Source organism: Melopsittacus undulatus, chromosome 6 (genome assembly GCF_012275295.1).
Source record: "Melopsittacus undulatus isolate bMelUnd1 chromosome 6, bMelUnd1.mat.Z, whole genome shotgun sequence".
Classification (NCBI taxonomy): Eukaryota; Metazoa; Chordata; class Aves; order Psittaciformes; family Psittaculidae; genus Melopsittacus; species Melopsittacus undulatus.
Genome location: NC_047532.1, coordinates 27,574,388 through 27,596,906, shown reverse-complemented (window position 1 = coordinate 27,596,906; position 22,519 = coordinate 27,574,388). Strand labels below are relative to the sequence as shown.

General features: G+C 53.5%; 1 protein-coding gene across 7 annotated transcripts in view; it reads left to right on the top strand.

Annotated features, from left to right (window-relative positions):
* The window catches only part of LOC101873575 (carboxyl-terminal PDZ ligand of neuronal nitric oxide synthase protein), a 45,263-nt gene extending 23,176 nt beyond the window's left edge, over positions 1 to 22,087 (top strand). For 2 of the 7 annotated variants that reach the window (XM_034063636.1, XM_031047201.2), the window contains exons 3-12: positions 7,100 to 7,192; positions 7,568 to 7,641; positions 8,100 to 8,208; positions 8,444 to 8,585; positions 9,762 to 9,925; positions 10,461 to 10,628; positions 13,457 to 13,622; positions 14,187 to 14,336; positions 19,625 to 19,886; positions 19,971 to 22,087. In XM_034063636.1, the coding sequence (XP_033919527.1) occupies positions 7,100 to 7,192; positions 7,568 to 7,641; positions 8,100 to 8,208; positions 8,444 to 8,585; positions 9,762 to 9,925; positions 10,461 to 10,628; positions 13,457 to 13,622; positions 14,187 to 14,336; positions 19,625 to 19,886; positions 19,971 to 20,448 (1,806 nt within the window). In that variant the 3' untranslated portion in view covers positions 20,449 to 22,087. Of the gene's footprint in view, positions 1 to 7,099; positions 7,193 to 7,567; positions 7,642 to 8,099; positions 8,209 to 8,443; positions 8,586 to 9,761; positions 9,926 to 10,460; positions 10,629 to 13,456; positions 13,623 to 14,186; positions 17,211 to 19,624; positions 19,887 to 19,970 lie in introns of those variants that run through there. The other 5 variants (XM_034063637.1, XM_031047202.2, XM_031047203.2 and 2 more) reach the window with 5 other exon arrangements.
* Positions 22,088 to 22,519: the final 432 nt, after the last annotated feature.

Sequence of the window (22,519 nt, the reverse complement as noted above, 5' to 3'; positions counted from 1 at the left end):
GCAGCCTTCTCTTCTCCAGGCTGAACAGCCCCAACTTTCTCAGCCTGTCTTCATATGGGAGGTGCTCCAGTCCCCTGATCATCCTCGTGGCCTCCTCTGGCCTTGTTCCAACAGTTCCATGTGCTTTTTATGTTGAGGATACCAGAACCTCACACAATACTCCAGGTGAGGTCTCACAAGAGCAGAGTAGAGGGGCAGAATCACCTCCTTCCACCTGCTTGTCATGCTCCTTTTGATGCAGCCCTGGAGAGCACTCCAATATTCCCTGCCCTGGGTGGCTTGGATGATCAGGGACTTCTGATCTGTAAGGCTGCTCCTGGCCAGGTTGCATCTGTTTGCTACTGTGGCAAAGCTGTGTTTTAAATCATCCCCTTTTCCTCTCTAGTGCTCTTTTCTTTCTGGCACTGTATTTAGCCATACTGGTCATGTTCTCTCATTTAGCTGAGATGATTTGGCTCCTCTTGGAGGAGGCCAATGGTTTCTGGTGAATGAAACTCATTGGGAAGCCTTTCTCTGTGCCTCTTCCTCACTCACTTAAGATTGTCTGGGCTTGTGCTGCATGATCCTAACAAGATCTCCAGCTGTGTAAAATAACACAGTGGAGCTGCAGTTTATTTGTCCTTATCAGGCACAGTTGCATTTGATGGATCCCATAGTCATGCCACCAGGCCCAGTGCACACCACCTCTGCACCTGGCAAGCTGAGTGCAGTGTGTGCCTTGTCTATGCATAGGCTTTCTGAGCCTTTTGGCCCAGGAAACTGTTGGCTCACAGGACACACAAGCACATTGCAGGCCTGTGCTCACAGGACACACAAGCACATTGCAGGCCTGTGCTCACTGTGCTGCCTGCTTTGGAGTGGTGTGGCCTCTCTAGTGCTTGAAGTTACACACCTCCGGTTAGCAGAGCACCTAAAGGGAAAAAAAAGAAGTAATGATATGTTCCTGGCTGTGCCCTGCTCTTAACACTCTGGCAGGACCCCATCACCAAGCTCTGATTGTTGTTCACACCACAAAGGGCTAGTGGGCAGCAAGTGCTGCCTTCCTGCTCCTCCTGCTTTCCATGCCTATCCCCAGGGTGGCTTGGCACCTCTGGCCAGGAAAGGGCTGTGTCCCTCCCAGGTTCCCTTTCCCACACAGCTTGTGGGTGGCTGTCAGTCATCCATAGGCACTGGTATTTGTGCCATTTCCTTGTGTGGTTCAATAAGGTGAAATCCTTGTCCCCTGCACGGTGCTGCTGTTTGCCATTCCTCCCAATTACCGCTGTTAGGATCCAGCAAGGTTTCTCAGGCTTCCCTCCTGTGGGTTATGCCTGATCTCTTGTACATTTCTGAGATTTACTTTCATCCCCTGTGTTCTTAGCAGCAGAAATTGCGAGGAGGTATGTGGTTTCCCCTCCAGTCGTTAATTCTTGGAGCCATGGAGTCTGTGCCAATTGAACTCAAGCTCAGCTGTCACTTTGCAATAAGTTAATTCTTCTTCAAGAGAACAGTACCACTCCTCCCCCCAGCGTGCTGGGAAAGCCTTCCCTAGTCTGCCATGCCTTTCATTAGCCTGGGCTGACCTTGGGTTAAAGTCTAACTCTGAAGGTATTTCATTAGCTCCTGTGCCAGCCAGCTGCAGGGAGGAGCCACCATGGGGTGCCAAGGCAGTGGGACACTGGCTTCCAGCGTCCTGCCCTGCTCCCCTGTGGGGCCTGCACCAGCCCTGCACTTGTGCTTTCGTTGCATGATGAGGTGCCAAGGGACAGAGAGCTGCAGGGGCATCACCACAGGCTGCTCACATCGCAGGGGCCTTGCAGCCAGCCCTTTGCATTCAGCAGCAGTGGCTCTGTGGGATCTGGCATTGCTCAGTTTCATGTCCTTTTGCATAAACACAAAGGAATACAGTTTTCTGGCAAAAATAAATGCACCCTTTCTATGCTTTTTCTTATAGAAGATTTTTGTCTCCTGCCTTCCAGCCTAGCAGAGTAGCAATGCATTTTGTGGAAATTGCTTTTTTCCTGTCAATTGAATTCTCAAACCACTGCTCTCTCTCCAGTATCCCCAGTACAAGCTTTTAACTTTCTTTTCTTTGGAGGAGGGGGATAAGGGCTAGAAGGAGGCAGGGGCAGCTTGGTGCATTTAGGGGAACTTCCATTAAAGAATTTTCTGTTTGTTTGTATTCTGCTAGCACAATCTGACCATTCAGGATACCTGGTACCTTCCCTTACTGGCGGAGAGTGCTACTGGACAGACTTAAATCTCTAACTGCTGCAGTTTAGATGGGCTGGAATGAAATGAGGACACTTCTATTCAGGTTAACCTTGTTTCAGATGCTTTCATGTGGGGGATGATGAACCTAGAAAGCCATCATCTCTCCTCCTCAGTGTCTGAGCTGCCTAACCTATCCTGCAGTGAGTGGTTACAAGCTTTCTTACACTTTTACTGTGTAGAAACAGTGTGACAGGGATGGGTAACATGTTTCTAAGGGCTGAGTTTTCTGTGCTTTTCACACATACCCATCCGCTGGGGTTCAGACATAATTTTACTCTAAGCTGACAAGGTTACATGCTCTCTCTATTAAGCAACATATGTTACTCTGTTCTGCAGAAAGGGCAGTTTTAATACCCTGACAGTAGGAATGTGTTGTGCAATGATGCATACACCAGCTGGCATTATTTTCCATCTAAAGTTATTTAAATGGTGAACTCTGCATAAAGGATACATGTTGAAAATAGACTCCCACTAACCTGAGGTCAATGGTAAGGCTCTCCTGCGCTGCTGAGAGAGATGTTTCTTTTCTAATTGAGATGAATATTTTTATTGTGGGCAGTATAAAATAAAGGGATAATCTTTATTCACTTCTCAGCTGGTTGGAGTTTACAAGTGATCTAATACTTTTTCATTGGCAAGACCACTTCTTTTCTTCTTGAATATGTCAACTTTTTTAACTTGGGCGTATTTCAGATGTCCATTTTCAATATTTGCTTACCAATTTTAGTAGAGTGCATAGAGCTTCAGTTGAAGACTGTGGAGCTGTGCAAGTCCAGGAACAGTTGGGTTTCTTTGTTACTCTTTCCATTTTCTGTGTATTTCCCTGCAACGATTTCTTACCTATCTTCTGGGGTTGCCATGCTGCTGTAGCCAGGAATTAATGTGATTAACCCAAACCTGTAGTATTATTACAGGTGCTTAAAGATTGAGAATCATGCCCAGAACTGACAGCCGAGAAAGCTCCTCTGACCATTACCCCATTTAGTTAGTTATAAGTAGTATATTGAAATGTGAAATGCTGCGAGGTGTGCAACCGAAGGGGATCATGGGGAATTGCACAAATTCTCTTTCCTTCTTGCCACCATCAGCTGCTGCCTTCCTGGGAGCTGCAGGGACTTGCTGGGCTGTGCAAGGACTTGTGGTGAGACATGCCTTTCTCCTGCCATAACCAGTGAGCAGCATCCTGGCATGGCAGCGCACTGTCACTGCCAATGTGAAGGGCTGCACCACAAGCTGGCAGGTCTGAGAACACATTCTGCCATGCAGTTTTGGGTGCATCCCTTACAGTCTGTGTGGCTCAAATCTCACTTAGAGGAACTGTGCAAACCTAACTCTCCCTTTGACCCTAGCCAGAGGTACTGCTTTAGGTGAAATCCCTCTGGTTTGCAGAATTAGCCTTGTGAGCAAGGCAGAGCAAATTGCACAGTGTCTGTAAGCAGGGAGGGTAGCTGTGCATGAATGGTGTGCCAGGCTCTGCAGAGTGGTACATGCTCTCTCTAGGTTTGGTTTGCTGCCCCTCTCTCCTGAGTGCTTTTCCTTCCTGCTTACAGCTGTTTACCCAAACTCAAATCTGAAAACTGCATCTCCTGGCCCATGGGCTCAATGTGCCTGACCCATGCAGCCCAGGGATGCAAGAGGCTGCTCAGCTGAATTGCTGTTTTATTGAATCCTCTTCCTTGCTAATTTGCTGTTAAATTATGGGTAGCGTTTCATTAGAGTCCCACTGGGCATGAGTTCATTAGTGTTTTACTGGCTAGAGCTGTGCTTCCATGCATGGGAAATGTATCCCAAAGGGCATCTGGACTCATTGGAATGATTGTACTAACGAAGGCGGGATGGGGCAGTGTGTGCAATAGCTTTTTAAGCACATGGCTTGGACTTGCAAAGGAGCCTGGCTCTCGCCTCGCGTCAGAATAAAGGTCTGGATTTATGCAAGGGCTTAGCAAATCTGACTGGTCGGCCCTTCTGAGAATTTGACTTCTTTGCTTCTGTTGGTTCATGCTGGAATTTTGCCCTCAGCCATCAGCACAAGGGGAATTTTGCTTCAGCATGGCAGAGCTTTCCCTGTGGCACTGCCCTCTGCCAGAGCGAGCTTGGGCAGAATCCTCTGCCGGCAGCCAAGGATTATAGCAGAGTCTCCAAGGAGCTCTGCATCTATTCTGTCCCTGAAACATATGCCAGGGCTGGGTAGCATCTTTGCTGAAACATCCTGGCCTGTCTGCATTGCTGTCCTGGGGCTGTTACTTGCCCAAAACCAAGCTAAAAATATTTTCTCTAACCATGAGATATTTTTCAGGATTGCTGCCTCTTCCAAGCCCACATTAGTTACCACTTGGGATGGCCCACAATAGAAACCCCACAGCTCCAGCAGCACAGAAATGCAACTTGATGTTTATAATCAATGATTGTTAGGTCCAATAAATCAGGCTGCAAGGTGCCATGTGGTGACTCTGAGAGCTGTGGAGAGCGTATATATCAGCCCATGGCTCATGGAAAAGTCACATGCAGAGCTCCAGAGGTGCTGGTTTAATTACTTCAAGGCAACTGGGCTGGAGCTCACCTTTTCAAGGCTGAATCAAGATGTTTCTTTAGTGCTAGGTACCAGACAGCTGCTGTGATCTTACTACTGGTCTTGGCAAGGCACAGAGACAGGCTCTTATGTGCAGTTTCACTTCTTGTAATGACAAGGAAGGGGAGTATGGAGCTTAGAAACCCACCCTCATGGACTCTTTGCTGAGGGACTCTGGTGAGACCCTTGTCCATGAGGAATAAGCCCTGCAAGCAGCATATGAGTATGTTCTGGGGATTTTGAGGCTGGCTGTATTCATGGTGGGAGCCTGAGCTCTGCTTTCCCCAGCCCATCACCATGGCTTCAGCCCCAGTGCAGGTGGGCTGGCACAGCTTGCCTGATCTGTGCACTGGGGAGGGCAGAGCCACACTCCTCTAGCTGTTATCCGGGTCACCTGTGTGTCTCATCCCCATCGGCAACTTTAAAATGGCTGTAAGGAATTTTATTTTCAGGTCTTTTATCATTCAATCGCCAGTCAGGGCCAGCAGCTTTTCCTGCCTGCTGGCTCTGGCTGCCAAAGTGAATACATCATGCAGTGCTGGAAATGTCACACTGAGGCTCAAGGCTCAGTGTGGACTGGAGGCAAGGCTTTGCTTCAGGGCGCCTGCCCTATGCTCCCTCTGCAGAAAGACTGGTGAAATAATGAGAGGATAAATTGAATTCCTCTTCTTGGATGTGCAAGGTGCAGGATGCAGGGCTTTTCTGTTGCTGGGTGAGCACAGAAGATCTGTCCCCATGGCTGTGCAGAGCACCCTGCCTGCGGGACCAGCGTGTCAGGTACCTGGAAATTCATGGTAGTCCTGCAGAAAAGGACTTGGGGGTGTTAGTCAATGAGAAAATGAACATGAGCCGGCTGCAGTGTGCACTCACAGCCCAGAAAGCCACCTGTATCCTGGGCTGCATCAAGAGGAGCGTGACCAGCAGGTTGAAGGAGGTGATCCTGCCCCTCTACTCTGCTCTTGTGGGACCTCACTTGGAGTATTGTGTGCAGTTCTGGTGTCCTCAACATAAAAAGGAGAGGGAACTGTTAGAACAAATCCAGAGGAGGCCATGAGGATGATCAGGGGACTGGAGCACCTCCCATATGAAGACAGGCTGAGAAAGTTGGGGCTGTTCAGCCTGGAGAAGAGAAGGCTGCATGGAGACCTCATAGCAGCCTTCCAGTATCTGAAGGGGGCCTACAGGGGTGCTGGGGATGGACTCTTCATTAGGGACTGTAGTGATAGGACAAGAGGTAATGGGTTGAAACTTAAACAGCAGAGGTTTAGATTGGATATAAGGAAGAAATTCTTTACTGTTAGGGTGGTGAGGCACTGGAATGGGTTGCTTGGGGAGGTAGTGAATACTCCATCCCTGGCAGTGTTCAAGACCAGGTTGGCTGAAGCCTTGGGTGATATGGTTTAGTGTGAGGTGTCCCTGCCCATGGCAGAGAGGTTGGAACTAGATGATCTTGAGGTCCTTTCCAATCCTAACTATTCTATGATTCTATGTAGGTGCAGCCATGGTAGACTAGTTCTATCCCTAAAAGTCCCACAGAAGGAGTTGCTCAGCCTAAATGGCTTATCCAGCCTATTCCCCTGCCAGCCCACTCCCTGCTCATAAGACAAAATGCAAAAGTGGCTGGATTTGGGGGGATCTCAGTTCTCTGCCCCAGCTGGACCAGAGCTTTGTGTTTAGTCTTTGATCTTTGGAAGTTCCTGTTGGGTTTCTTTCCAGTCCAGTGACTTCTAATTGAAGTGGGTAATTGCATTATCCCCTCTCCCCTGGAGCAGTTCACATTTTCCTCAGCAATCACCTTCACTTTTACACTGAGCCCAAGAAAAAAGAGCCCAGTAAGAAATGCCATTTCCCTTATGAGAGCTCAGCAACGGTCACAGTCAGTGGAGCAAACCCAGCCAGGTTGTGGAGCCCCAGGGGCTGGCAGGGCTGGGGAGGTGGCAGTCTTTCTCGGGGTGGGTACAGCCCTTCAGAGGGGCAGAGGAACACAAGCTAACATTTCCAGCAGCACCCTGGGCACCCTGAGCAAAACATTATTCACATCCAGGGGCCAGATTGCTTCAGTGTGTGCTCCTCTGGATGCTGGGCACAGGGACACTGCAAGGCAAAACAGCCTCCTGTCCTGTCCTAGCATGGATGGGCAGGCTGGTGCAGGCATGTACTCAGGGAAGCAAACCTTTCCCTACTGCTCTCGTGCCTTCCCATCAGTCTTCTCAGCCCTTTCTGGGGCTTCCCTGATGCAAGAAAGCTAATTCAGGTGTTTTCTTCCATCCCCTGCAGTATGAATTTAAAGCCAAGAATATCAAGAAGAAGAAAGTGAATCTCATTGTGTCAGTGGATGGTGTGAAAGTCATTCTGAGGAAGAAGAAGAAGGTAGGCAGCCCTGGTCCTTGTAGCAGTGGTGCCTCAGCAGCAGGAGCACTCCCCTCAGTGCAGGGACCTGCAGCATCCTTGGAGTTCTGTGAAAATCTATTGAGCTGGGAGAGGGAGGGCTGGGATCAGCCTCAGATGAGCTGTGTTCCCACAGGGTGCCAGGGCCAGTTTGATGCAGGGGTATCTTGATGCATGGGGCTCAGGAGCCCAAAGAGAAGTGATGTGGGACATTGCTGGTCCCTAGGAGGACCCAACCCTTGGCAAAGGGTTGCAGAAGAGCATCAGCAGAGCTGTGACAAGTTTCCAGATCTGTCCCTAGACTGTCTTTGTTCTGTCATAGATCTCAAGGACAGCATCTGACGTACTCATTTTCAGCTTCTTTCATTGCAGAAAAAAGAATGGGCCTGGGATGAGAACAAAATGCTTGTCATGCACGATCCCATCTACCGGTAAGTCTGCATGGTGAGGGGGTGGAGGCTTGCGTGTTTCTACTGTGGTACTCACCCCACACCACACCAGCACTGTGCTGGGGACTGACCATGGAGAGCTACCACCATGCCCACTGAGAGCAGCTTTTCAAGCAGGCAAGGTGGATGAGGGAGGTTTGCTTTCCTTGGTCCTTGGAGGGCTCCTGGGCTGCTGGCTCTGTCCCTGGGGACTGAGCAAAGAAAGCCCATGCTGCCTCTGCAGAATGCTTGCAGCTGCTGTGTCAGCAGGCTGATTTTCCCAGTTGAGGCAAATCCACTGCCAAAAATGTTTCCGATGGGATTTTGCAGGGATGTGCTGCAGAAGCTGGGCATATTCTGGCACCCGGTGCCCTGCAAAGCGATAGCTGTGGCCTTGGCAGTCTCCTGGGCATGTGGGTACAATGTATGTTGATGTTTTCCTTTCCTTACTGTCCTTGTAGGATATTCTATGTGTCTCATGACTCCCAGGACCTAAAGATCTTCAGTTACATTGCCAGGGATGGGTCTAGCAATGTCTTCAGGTGCAACGTCTTCAAATCCAAGAAGAAGGTAGAGATGCTGGGATGTGCATCCTGCCATTGCAGGGTCTCAGTGGGGCAGCTGGGACAGGACCCTGTAACTGTGCTGCAGCTGGCAGCCCAGAGCACTCTGGTGATCTGAGTGCTGGTGCCTCAGTCCATGTGGCAGCACACAGAGACCCCTAAGAGCTGTGCCAGGCTGGGGAGGTCACTGGGCTGGGGCAGCCTAGCTGAGGTTAAGCTCCTTCTCTCCTCTCCTCCCACAGAGCCAAGCCATGCGTATTGTCCGGACAGTGGGCCAGGCATTTGAGGTCTGCCACAAGCTGAGCCTACAGCACACCCAGCAAAATGCAGATGGGCAGGAGGATGGAGACAGTGAGAGGAACGGGGATGACCTGGATGTCCCAGGTACTCTGCAAGGGTGGAGGCAGGTGTGGTGTGAAGGTCCTGGAGCCTGGCAGATGTGGTGTGCAGTTACCCTCTTCCCATACGGCTCCTTGCCGTCTGACACCTGCAGGGAATGGATTTGCACAGCAACCTGGCCTGTGGTGCTTTATGCTGAAGCTGGGATGGGGCCCAGCAAGGAGCCTTCACTAGGTGTTAGTAGTCATTCTCACAGACATCACCCTTGCTGGGAGCCCATTAGCAGTGCCTGGGTCTCTGCTGGGTGCCTGAGTACTCTCCATGCTCAGCTGCACATGCTGCAAACATTTCCTCACTGCTTCCACAGAAGACGCACTAAGCACTTGCGCACATCCTGAGGTGCTCATGGGGCCAAGTCCAGCTCTCTGCAATTCACTGCATTATGAAGCTGTGCCTGGGGTCTTGCATCAAGCTCCTGAGGCTGCAGGCAGCCTGTGGATCCTCTCTCCCTTCTCAGCCCCATGGGCAGAGGGCTCAGTGGGGCCCTGGAAAGCTGCTGTGCTCCTCAGTGCCAGTGACTGAACTGGAAGGGAGACAGATGTTTTGCAAGAGATTGGTTAAACACCTGCATTGCCCATTGAGATGCTGATGGGTCCTGCTATCTGGGTGTGGGTTGCCTGCCCTTCCCTGCCACCCCATGGTGGGTGCCAGTTCCCCTGATCCCAACAGACTGGACTGTGCTGTGTTTTCCTGCTTTCGTCTGCAGCCGGTGTTGTTTTGATGACCTAACCATTGGGCTGTCCTGGACAAGTCATTGTTTGGTTTCCCTCCACACAATGTCCAGGCCATGATATGCAGTTCCCTGGAGATTTCTGGGCATCTGTTTTTGTTTTGTTTGTGTTTTTTCCCCTTGTAATCTCTTGCTTACCTTTCTTTAGCTTTCTATGTGTCTTTTGCTTTTGATGACCTATTTGTTCCACATCAGGGGTTTTGGCCACTGTTCCCCAGGTTTGATGTGCTGGGGCTGGGTGTGGTTTTGGCTGTAAGCTCCATCCAGGAAGCACAGCTGTGTTGTTCTGTACCTGCTTCCCGCAGAGTTGGAGGGTGGGTGGCTGGGGCAGTGGGGACTGACCAAAGGGCATCACTCACCATACCCTGGGCGCACCATAGCATGCTCTCACTCCAAGCGGGCTGTACTCTGCTTTGATGCTGCTCCCACAGCCTGTCGCCTCACTGGTGCAGAGCGGGCAGCCACCTCAGCAGAGGAGACGGACATCGATGCTGTGGAGCTCCCACTGCCCGGAGCTGACATCCTCGACTTCAGCCGTGGCGTGACTGACCTGGATGCCGTGGGCAAGGAGGCAAGTGCCTACACTGATGCCAAGGTGCGTGGGTCCTTGCCCTCAACTCCCGGTGCATGGCACGGCCCTGGCGCTATGGCTGTGGTGAGCATCCCAGGGCCCAGGGATCAGGAGGAATTCTGCAGCATTCCCCTGCTCCCAGATCAAAGCTGTCTGCTGCCACAGGGCTGCCCTTTGGCTTGGGGCCCAGGGCACTCCTGGGGAGTGCTGTGCTGAGGCTCAGCTATGTGCAGCCACATGGAAAGTGTCCGGGGCAGAGCTGATAGGGTTTTTTTTCCATCAAACAAATAAAATTAAAAAAGGACTTTTTTTGATACAGTGGAAATTCCCATGAGAAGTGTCAGCCTTTTCAGGAATTTTCTACAGAAGTATTTGGGCTGTTGTCAAAACTGAAAAAATACCATCTTCCTAATTTTTCAGCACCCCCAGCAAAGCCTGCATTTGTTTTGAATGCAGAAGCATCTTTCCTGTGTATTTTGAGGGGTACAGCCTGTGTGTGCCTGTGGGCTCTGCATGGCAAGGGGCACAGGATCATAGTTTGGATGTTGGTGTTTTGCAGGGCTGCCTCCTCCCTGAAGATATCCTGACAGCGTCGCCTAAGATGCTGCTGCCCTCGTCTGCACAGCTGCCTGACCTGGGAACACCCCTCTCTGCTCACCACCAGATGCAGCTCCTCCAGCAGCTCCTGCAGCAGCAACAGCAGCAGACACAAGTGGCTGTGGCACAGGTTCTCCCCTCTACTCTTTCCTGGGGCAGCGTCAAGGCTGGGGCATGCTATTGAGATCCTCATTGCTGAAAGAGTGACCCCTGCCTGAAGGCAGTGTTGGAGACAGGCAGCAACATGGGGAGGGCAGGCTGCCTCCAGGCAGAGAAGCCCAGGCGGTGGCTGTGGGAGAAGCTGGTGCAAAGGCTGTGGGGAGGGACCCACTCCTGGGCTGTGCAGCAGGGGAAGAGGAATGGCAATTTGCGCTGGCCCTGTCACAGAAGAAGAGGTGCTTATGTCCACATGCCACCAGTGTTCTTGGTCCTTCAGCCCCTGTCTGTTTGCCAGTGCCTGGCCTCAGCATTAACCCTGGCCAACTGCTGCCTGGGATGTGCAGCTGGCAGCTTGTTCTCTATGCAGACATTTCTCGTTTAAGCAGCTCTGGCTGCTTTATCCAGCTTGTTACCTTAGCTTTACTCATTCCCTGACTCCTCAAAGAGCTGTCTGCAATTGCTTTCATTTCTTTCCGTCCTGAGCGATTGGCTCCAGCAGCCTTTCTGTGCTGTCCCATGCTTTCCTCTTCTCACACCAGAAAATCAGTATTGGTTCTTCTGGCTGAGCTGCTGCTCTTGAGAGCTCAGTGTCTTCTGGGGTCACAGGCTTGGGAAGTTGCTTTTCCCTCTGGAAGGGGGACCTGCATTCTTTATGTCTGACCAAGCATAGTGTTGTTACAGACAAAGCTCACCAGGGAAAGCCAGGCCCTCTGTGGCAGGGGCTGATCACCTTCAGCAGCTCCCACTCTGTGTACCTGCACAGCCTTGCAGTGGTCATTTCTTTTTCTTCCTACTTCCAAACAAAAAAAAAAATCTGCAACAGTGTAATGCCACCTCTTGGCTGGCTCCTGGGAGGGCAGCCAGTGGCTTCATCCCCCTCTCTCCGAGGGCTGGCACCCTGCTCTGGGCCTCTGCCCACCATAGCGTGGTTCTTGACACAGGAGCTGTCACTTAGCTGCTTTCTAATCCCTTCAGTGTGTGCACCATGTTGATTTTGTATCATTGTAATTTAGTAATGAAAATATTGGGCCCTATTGTGTCAACTGCCTTTCAGATGACTGCATGTGTTACATCAACACCACTGTTAATGGCACTTGTTATCTTCTTTCAGAAAGTACTGATTTGTCTCTAAATAGGTGATGAAGGGCATAGGCTTAATTGTTTACTAACAAAGCCAGGAGATCCACTGTCTTGAGGAGGATCTATGGTTGGTCAATAACTACAGGGACCATCCTGTAATTGTCTCAGTCTCTAATTAGCTGGCTGAGGATGAAATGCCATTTAGTTTCCTCATTGACTAGAGACTTGCTTTTGCAAGGTGTGTATAGACACCTGTGAAAGTTCCTCCTCTTGAATTAAGGCCAGGAGTCCTTCCTGGGTCTTGTTCCCAAGGGGAGGATGGCATGAGCCACTGCCTCTCTGCAAGACATGGCATTTGGGCTCTGCTGGTATCTTCCCCTAGCATCACTTGGGTGTCACCTGGCCCCTGCTGCAGATGGAGACAGCTGCCGGTTGCGAGGAGAGATGACTTCCAAGCTGACACTGTCAGTACTGAGCTTTAGCACACACTTGTTATTTAAGTATGATCCCAGCTCTGCTCCAGGTCTCTGCTTCATCCACCAGCATTTGGCAGAGGGTCCCTGTCGCACCTTGCTGCTGTGCCTTACTGTTCCACCACTGTCAGGAAGAGGAGGTGACTGTAGTGGTGATGTGGCATATCTCACCTGGCTGGAGGCCCACAATCAAACCAAAAGGTCTCTGTGCTGCCTGCTCAGTGTATGAAGTGTTGCACCCTGTTGCCCTTGGTCTGGCTTCATAGACAGTTGCAGGTTGCAGCACTTTGCTTGGCCCCTTGCCACCACCTGAGCTTGCTGTGCTTCAACTCTGCCAGGGGCACTGCCATGCTGCCTTGCTGGCTGTGTTCAGACAAAGCAGGCAGAACCTGCCTGCAAACAGACCTGGCGCTGCCTTCTGATACCCATCCAGGAGGGCAGATCAAAGAGCTCCTCCTGGGCAAGGGCTCCTGGCTGGTCTCACCCAGGAGCATCCCACCCTCTCTGGGATGTGGTGCTGGTGATACAGATTGCTTGCATGTGGGTAGTTATGCTGGGATCAGTGGGCTTCTTGCCCATGGACTTCCTGAAGGCTAACATCCAGGCATTACTTCCAGGGATAAAATGAGCAGCCAGCTCACATCCCTGGGGCCACTTTGTCTCAGCAGCGCTTTGCCATCTGTGTTGCTCGAGGCGTGTCGTGCTGTTGCAGCCAGAGCCACCTGCAGCTCCAGGGCCACTCTGATGCTCCAGCCCCTGCTTGTGAAAGACGCCACTGGCAGGACCCTGTCCTTGGAAAAGTTGCCTGGAAAGACAGCTTGGACAGGGCTGCCCATGGTGCATGGCTGCACACTCATGCATGGGCAGCACTGTCCAATTGTTTGAGCGTGTCTTTTCTTCTGCATCCATCTGGCTCCCTCCTGGGCTGCCCTTTCCTTGTGCATTCATGGCACATGTATGTGATCAATGGTTTGGTCAGTGCTACTTCCCTTTGCCTCGGGCTTTTCCATTCAAGAGGCCAGGGGACCATGTGCTGGATTTGCTGCATGTGCACTGGTGTGACTCTGCCACCTGCCCTGCTCCACATCTCATCTGTGGGTACCCACAGAGAATGCTTCTTCATCAGATCATTCCGTGGGATGCTGGGGAGGGAGCACTGGTAGATGAGCAGGGCTGGCTGGAATTGACACTCTCAGCCCTTGAGCAGCATCACCTATACACTTACCTGCTCTCTCCTGTCACACAGGTCCACTTACTGAAGGATCAGCTGGCTGCAGAGGCAGCAGCACGGCTGGAAGCCCAGGCTCGCGTGCATCAGCTCCTGCTCCAGAACAAGGACTTGCTGCAGCACATCTCACTCCTGGTCAAACAGGTGCAGGAGCTGGAGCTGAAGCTAGCGGGGAACACCACCAGTAAGTGCTCCTGCCCCTTACTCTCCCCTCACAGCTAGCCAGGTCTGTGGAGGACATGCATGTGGGTGTTTCTCTTGGGGTTTTGTGCTTGACCAGTGGGTGTGTAGGGGAATATTATTGCCTTTCCTGCCTAGTTGGTTTGCATGTGGCAGAGTGCTTGCAAGCAGTGTGGGAATGGCTTGGGGAGGACTGCATGGACAGGTCACATATGTCCATATGACCACTTTCACCAATGGCCGCATGCTCTAGGCCAGCTCCTTACCTGCTCAAGAGCCCCTCCTTGACCTTGCTCTTCAGCAGATGTGGCCATCGGCTCCCTGCAGAAGCTTGGATGGGAGACATAACTTTTTATCCTGCAAAACTAGCTCTTTGTTGGCTGGCAGCAGCTCCTGGCACCAGTGACACTAAATGAGCCCCTCTAAATGATTGTGGCGGGGAGGCTGACACCCAAGCGGCCTAGGCCATCCTCCTCTGGCCAGTCTGCAGCCAGCTGTGGTGGCTGGGGTATGCCCAGGCAAGCTGGGGTGGCACTGCCTGCCTCTCAGTCATGCTCTTCTCTTGCAGCGGGCTCCCAGGACAGCCTGCTGGAGATCACCTTCCGCTCAAACGTCCTCCCTGTCCTCTGCGACCCGACCACCCCGCAGCCCGAGGACACCCACCCGCCGCCACTGGGCTCTGGCTCAGGCTTCCCCAGCACCATGGGCAGCCCCATAGGTAGGAACGACTGTCTGGTGAAGCTGGAGTGCTACCGCTTCCTGCCTGACTCGGGGCCACCTGCCCCGGAGCCAGCGCTGGGCAGCCTGGAGCTCATCAAGTTCCGCGAGTCGGGCATTGCCTCCGAGTACGAGTCCAACACGGACGAGAGCGAGGAGCGTGACTCCTGGTCCCAGGAGGAGCCACCGCGCCTGCTCCATGTCCAGACCAGGCAGGACCTGGGCGACAGCCTGGAGGATGAGATCGCGGTGTAGAGGTCGGCAGGAGGTGGTGTGGACCTGCCGGAGCCGGGGTGGACCCTGGTCATAACCCCCTGGCCCTGGCAGGAGCGGGACATCTCGGAGGTAGAGGGGTGGAGGAGGGAACATGAGGCTTCAGCACACAGCTGGGAGCTGTGTGGAGGTGAGGATGGAGCTGTGCCGAGGCGATGCGCTGGGCATGCTGTGCTCCGGCATGCAAGGGCTTGTGTGCTGAGATGGAGCATCCCCACTTCACATCAGATAGTGAGCTGAGCTGCTTGGGCTGTCCCATGGTCCCTGCCCCCCTGCAGGCTGCATTTCAAGGTCAGGCAGAAGCAAGGGACTCCCTGCCGGGTTAGCCACTGCTGCTGGTGGGGAAGCAGGAAAGTAGATGAAGGTTTTGCTGGGGGAATGAGAGAGCAGGTGTGGGGCAAGAGGAACCAAGGAGGCAACGTGAAGGCAATGAGCAGAGACAGAACCACTGTCAGGTGGTCTGGCTATCTGCATAGTGGAGAGGGTTGGAGATGAAGCCAGGGCCACGCTGACAGGGTGGTTAGGGTTGGTGATGGTGCACTGTTGGCAGGGGTGAACAAGTGAGAGGTGAGGCAGTGGGGACAAGCCTGGGAAGGAGCTGAAGGAGTGAGATGAGGTCGTGCAGGGTGGCCATGCACAGGCAGCTCCTGGCAGGTTGATGGCATTTGTTGTGCTTCCGGGAAAGGGTTTGTCCCTGCCTGAGGTACGTGGAAGGCCTGCAGGCAATGTCCACTCTTCTCTCTGTGGAGTGGGTAGGAAGGCACAGCTCGATGTGGAGCAGGGAGCCAGGACATGTAGCACAGGGCTGTGCAGTGCCCTTCATCTCATCATCCAGTCCTTGTGATCCTCAGCGTGGCTGCCAGGTTTCAAAGCCTTTCTGGTGCTCTCAAGTCACATTTTCAACCACTTCCCTGCACCCCCTTCACCACAAACTCCCAGCTTTGCTTTATAGACAAGCCATTCCATTTCCAAGCCATCATGTGCCCCTGGACCAGGGATGGGGAATGCAGTGCTGGCATTGTCTGTGTGCAGGGATGGGCATGCTTGCCATCCGTCAGTGGGGAGGGAACTGCTGATGTCTGCAAGGGGGCTTCTTCAGCTCTGGTTTGCACCCTCTAGAAAATGAATCTGAGATCTTAGGATTCCCCAACAGACACCAAGACACCCATGGCTGAGAGCCATCCTGAGGGCTTCCAAGGGATCCAGAGTGTGTTTCTTTTCTGCAAGCATATTTTATCAGTTGTCTGTTGCTGCAGTCTCTAAGAGGATGCAGCTGAAGGGGTATGAGCCAGAGTTGTAATGTCCATCCTGCTCCTCGTGGAAACATTCGATGAGGTGGGGATTGGCACAGTTGTCTTCCTCCCCACCTACCTTCCTATCCTGCTTCTGCTTCACTTTGTTGCTTCCCTGCTACTTTTGTCTTCATCAGCTCTGTCTCTGCTAGGTCTGCCTGCAACTAACCTCTAGTAGAGGATCTCCCAGACACGAGCTCTTGCTCTCCTCCTGGCTGCTGAGGAAGGTCCATCACTTCTTTCTGCCCCAGTACCCTTGGGACTGAGGGCTAATGAGGAATGAGGTATGGGTGAGACTCCCGTGGTTGGTACAAACTGTGCTATGCAGCCTCCATCACAGGAGGAGGCTGGACACTTTGAGGAGCTAGAGAGTCCTAGTGGGAAGGAAGATGTTTTGGTGTCCCCAGCAGTGGCCTGGTGTCCAGGGGAGCCCCTGCACCAGCCACAGTGGCAGAATAGGAGCAGGTGCTGTTTGGGACAGGACTGCTCCTGTCCTCTGGACACCAATACTTCTGTATGCCCTGTCTTGCACTGCTGTGGGTACAGCTGTGTGCAAGGCCCTCTCCTGGGGACCCTGACATCCTTCTGCCAGCTTACAGCAGCTGGAGGTGAAAGCATGGGCTGCGAGGCTGCTCCCACCAGGAGAAAGAGGTGGGTATGGTAGCAGGCACAGGAGATGGCACAGATAGTGTGGGTCGCATGGTGACCTCAGAGAGGGATTTCCATGTGGGCAGACAGATCATGCAGGAGGGGGACAGCAGGAACTTGGCCATATGCACAGGGCAGATGAAAGGAGAGCCCAGGAGGAGCAGCAGCAGATCTCTTCCAGGCTGGGCTGCCTTAGAAAGCAGGCAGTCTGAACGTTCTCCCTGAGCCACTGCTCCTGCCCATCCCTGCTGCACAGGTCTAGCCCAGGCAGTGCCCTGCAAGGAGCACTGGGACCAGCTGAGGGCTCAGGCTCCAGCCCAGCACTCTGCCCACAGAAGAAGGTGGTGGGTGCCCCACAGGTTGATGTGGCACTGCCAGAGCTGGGTGAGGACCCTGCCAGCATCCTGGTGTACATGTGTAAATGATCCTCCTCCTAAGTCAGTGCTGCCTCCAAGATGGCTCTCTAGCCTCTCACTTTTGCTATGGACCTTAACTGGGAATTTAAAGCTATATTTTTTGTCCTTTCTTTTCCTACAACTGTCATGTTACTAACTGTTGACTCAATCTATCTGGGAGACCAATCTGCAATGTAAGTGCACTTAACCCTTGGGTGTTATCATTAGTCAACTGGCTTTTGCTAAATAAATCTTTCTATTTCTCAAGGCTTCCTGTTGTCTCTTCCTTCTCACTGACTCTCTCTCTTTCTGTACTTCTCTCCCCCTCCATGCTGGGAGCCACCACCAGCAGTAGCATCCCCTGGCCTTGCACACCTCCAAACTAAGCATCATCCTCTGTGGAACTCTTGCTTGTGGTGGCAGCTACCGGCTGCTGGTGAGAGAGAGGTGCCCTGAATACTGCTGGGAGTAGAGGGGTTTCAGTCTTCCCCTTCAGCCACTGCACAGCACAGGCTCATCCCAGGGCTGACCCAGCAGTTCGAGGATGCCAGGAGGTTCCTGCCATCTGCAGAGCACCATGCAGAGATGCAGAGATGCTGAGATGCTAAGCAGTGCTTTCAGGGACATGGGAGATTTTTGGCTGCTGGTGAAGGCGAAGTCAGGAAGTCTTTTTTAAAGGATTATATAGTCAAGAGCAGCAGGCAGACAGGGCTGGCTGCTCCTGAAACAATTTATTCTGCTGCTGACAAGAGCAAAGGAGCAGTGCCCTCCCGCGGCGGCAGCACGGCTGGTGGGGCTACATGGACACCCCGGAGGCTGCAGTCTCCTGCAGCGTGCGCTGCTTCTCCCATATGGCCTTGAGCCTGCGGTAGTACACCTTACAGCTGTAGCCCTCCTGAGAGCTGTTCTGGATGTGGGTCTTGATCGACCACAGCGTGGGGAACATGCAGCAGCATGATACGCACTGGTAGCCATGCTGGGACACTGGGTGCTGCTGGGAAGCAGCAAGGATGTCCTGGACTGTAATGCTGGTTCTGCTACTGGGCAGCCTGTCCCTCCTGGGTAGCTGAGCCTCATTTGAGGAGTCGGAGGAGGAGCAGACTATCTCCAAGAGGTCATCAGGTTCCTCATGCTCCTGGGTGCTGGTGGCAAAGCTGGAGAAGGGGCTGTCCTGGTGCTGCTGAGTATCTCCCTTGGTGCACATGAAGTAGCTGTAGGGTGAGAACCAGGGCCGGTAGATGGTGCAGGTGTGGGCAAGGACCTTGCTGCTTGGTGGGGCTGCAGGGTCACAGGCTGTAGAGCAAAGGGTCTGCAGTGAGTCAGGGGTCCCTGTAAGAGCCTGGTCTCCCATGGGGTTGGGAGCAGTGTTGTGCACTGCACTGTTCCTCTCTGTTTCCATGGGATGTCAGAGGTGTCTACTTCTGTCACTCCCATCATGGAGGGTACCACCCCTCCCACTATGGAATGCAGGGGTAGATATAGGAAAGGGATGGTGGTGGGCATCAAGGCACCAGCAGTGCACAAAGTTCATTCAGCAGTTCACTGGAGCCCTCCCATGGAGACATGCACTGGCACAAGGGCAGTGACGGGTAAGGTTGAGCTGTGACTCCAAGGGCAGCATCCACAACTTTGAAGATTCCTACTGGGAAGACGTGGAGGAGACACCAGTGTAGTTTGGATGAGGGGTGTAACTGTAGAGCCCCATCAGGTCCCCAGAAAGCACCCACTGCCACAGAGCCACCCGGTCCCCTTTCTCCACCTGTGCAGGAAGACATGCCCCTCCTACAGGCCCTTGCTGTGCCACAGAAGACTGAGCAGTGCCATGGCCGTGCCCAGGAGGTGCAAGGGGGGCCCTCCCCACATGCAGTGCTGGCTGCATGCACCCCATGCTCACCTGATAGGCTGGCAGGGCCACAGGGGCACGAGGCCTTTGGGCTTCTTGTCCTGGTGCCACAGTGTACAGTCTTGACAGAAATGGTGGGCAGGCCAAAGCGCTCCATCACCCTCATGTAGCTGGTGATGGTGTAGTTCCTGCAGCATGGTACCCATGCTGTAATCCAGCTGATGTCACAAAGGGATGGTGTACTGCAGGATGCTCCTGGGCAGTCTGCTCAGGCCCTGGGATCTCAGGAGCTTGGCCAGCACAAGGGGACAGCCAGCCTGGGCTGGACAGAAGACTAGAAGGGTGGGCAGTGCAGAGCCCAGGCTGTGGGTGCCCCCAGGGAAGGCCTTGCTGCTCTGCAGGTGCCTGGCTGACAAGGGCTCCTCGTGGGTTCCATCTCCTCAGGCAGTATGCCAGGTCTAGGCAGGGGTCAGCAGCAAACCTCACCTGGCAGTGCAGAAGGGACAAGCTTGCTGTCCACTTGGTAAATCCTCTTTCTTTCCACAACCTGCTTCCCAAGTCACTCAGTGTCAGGTAAGAGATGCTCTTGGCGTGTTAGCAGCGCCGGTGTGGAGCCCTGGGCTCATCGCTACCCCATCCCACCCCATGCTATCCTCAGTGCATGGCCTGGCTGCCCACAGCCTCTGTGGGGCTTCAGAAGCAGCCTCCCTGTCCCCCAGAATTTGCTCCCATGCTGCTGGGTTGGGAGCTGGTGGGCAGCTCTGGGACATGCTGTCCCTGCTGGGGTCCCCTCTCCAGCTTGGCTCACAAGCCTTCACTGTCCCCTTTCCCCCTCCAGTGGACCAGAGCATGTTTGAGAACGCCAGTGCCAGCACAGCACCCACCCCACGGCCGCATCACAGCCCCACTGCAGCCCTACCGCAGCCCTCCCGCCATGCCAGCAGCCAGCACCTCCGCAACCTGGGCAAGGCCATGGGGGCCAAGGTGAATGATCTCCTGCGCCGCAAGGAGCCAGGCGGCATCCCTGTTGTAGGAGTGATGGAGGTGAATCCCAGAGCTGGTGCCATTCTGGGCATGGGACAGCCAGCTAGTGAGGACGGGTGAGTGTTCCCTTGATAGGGCCATTTGGGACAGGCGGGAGAGACCTCAGCATGGGGCTGTATGTGACTTCTCTGTGCTTGCAGGGCTGTGGGGCTGGATGCTTTTCCCCGGCTAGACCCCCCACCCCCTGTCACCAAGAAGCGGACACCACGTGCCTTGAAGACCCCGCAGGACATGCTCATTGCTCCACAGCCAGTGCTGACCACCCCAGTGAGCAGCATGGAGGAGCCCCCTGAACCACCCACACCCCACCCTGACCCCTCAGAGGAGCAGCCAGGGATGAGGGAACCATCCCCTCTGGAATGCCCTGGGGTCCCCAGCATGATGGCCACCCCAGGTCCCAGTGGGGACCAGCCCACTGGTGCTCTTCCTGTGCCTGACCTAATCCATAAGGGCAACCTGGAGAGCCAGCGGCGAGCAGGAGAGTCACTCAGCACAGAGAAGTCTTCCCGGAGACCAGGGCTCGAGCATGAGCCACTGGGGAGCACAGGGCGGCCAGAGGCATGTACCCCTGGCTGGGAGGTGGAGGGGCCCCATCCTGACTTACTGTCATTTGAGTAGCAGTGGGGGAGCCACAGCAGGGGCACTGTGGGGGCTGGCTCTCCCAAGCATGTCTCTTGCTGCCACATCCTGACCCCATGTCTCTTTGGGGTCATTAGTTTGGAGAGGGGGAATCCCCAGGGTGTCAGGAGCCCCTGCCGCCCGTGTGGGGAGCTGAAACACCCCACTTCTTCCCAGATTCCCAGGAGGGGCACAGCCTTTTCCTGCTATGGCTTCTGCAGCCCCATCCTGGGTTTATTTGCTGTGGTCTGTGCAAAGCTCCCATCCTGCCGCAGTGGTTCCATCCTGTCTGCAGCCAGGAGCCATGCTGGGCTGCGGACCAAGGGTTGGGGTCACTCAGCAGCTTGGATGCTCGTGCATGGGTGCACAAGCACCAGCCTGCCCCCAGCTCTGCCCACTCTGCCCGGGCAAGGGTCCTACACTGTGCTGGCTTCCCTGGTCAGGAGGATTTCTCAGCTTATGCCATGTGCTTGCTGAGATAGCCTGTCCCAGGGTGCTAGTGGGCTTACTCACCCCTGGAGTCTAGTGCCAGTGAGCCAGGATGGCACCTTCTCCAGGTGCTAACCCTATAGCATTGCTCTGCCCAGTGCCATCTCTCTGCACCTGAGCCCCAGTTTTGGGGGACCCACTCACAGAGTGAGTTTTGGTAGGGAGCAGGGCTGGTCACCTGGGGCTGCACAGCTGCTGGCCAGTAGGCTCTGGCTGAGAGCTGAGCCAATCTGTGAGACCCACCTCTAGCTCCTGCTTGTTTCCTGGTCTCTCCCCAGCCACCATGGAAAGGGATGACCTGCCCAGGCAGGCAGCACACTGTGTAGGCCAGTGCCACCATTCTTTATTTGTTGGCATGGTGATGTCTTTATGAAACTGGGACACAGGAAGCCATATGGCCCTCCAATACTCCTCTATGACTGTTTCCCCATGAATTACAGCCCATGGATCCATGGGCTGGTGCAAGGAAGCAGCTGTGAGATGGCAGTTTTTGCATCCTCACCACAAAGGTGGTTTTGAGAGGAAAAGCTCCCAAGACCACATTTGAGCTGGAGGATGCTAGGGAGTCATGGATGGGACACCTCTGCTTGAAGCTCCTCTGATGCCATGTAGGATGGTTGTGCTGAAGAAACGTCTTTCACCACCCAAAACCATGTTGTGGGCCTCCTGAAGGATGAAGGCCGTGAGCATGAATCCCTTCATTTTGAAAGCAGCCATCATGCCTGTTGGCATGGTGGATGCTGTGGCAGCACTGGGGCTCTGCAGCTCTTGTCCCCAGGGAAGGCCTTGCTGGAGATAAAGGAGACATCAGAGACTCACAGAGCCTGTGGCCAGCCTGTGGTCAGTGCTAAGGTATAACACACCCTGTGTATAATGCGATTACATTGTGCGTGGCTGATTCCACCCCACAAACAGAAATCTGTGTATGTATATGTGTATGCTGCCTAGGTCTACACTGCATTGTTTATGTAGATGGAAAAAAGGGCTTGTAGCTCTTCTTTGAAGAACCAGCATCTTCCAACCCTGCCAATCACAAGGGAACCTCACTGCTGGTCCAGTCCCTCTATTTAATTTGTGTAGAGTGTCTGTGTAGTTTGGGACAAAAGATGCAGATTGCACAATAAATTTTCTTTGTTTGTTTTTTTACCCACTGATGCATAGCAGCCCTTTGATGGGAGGGACCACCTGTGGTATAGCCCTGAAGCCTCCTGATGAGCCTGGGGACATGCTGGATGCTCCTGCATGGGGGCTGCAAAGCCAAAGAGTAAGGCAGCAGCCCTGTGATGCTGAGGGGTGCTGGGGAAAGCCACCCTCCAGCACCAGGCTTGCTGGAGTGATCACACAGGACAATGAGATCCCCCCTACTTAAAGCCATGGGGTTTAGGGGAAATCCTAGAATCAGTTAGGTTGGAAAAGACCTTTAAGATCATCAGGTCCAACTTCTACCCCAGGACTGCCAAGACCATCCACTAAAACATGTAACTGAGGGCCTCATCTACACGGTTTTGAACACTTCCAGGGACAGTGACTCCCTGGGCAGCCTGCTCCAATGCCTGATCACACTTTCTGTGAAGAAATCTTT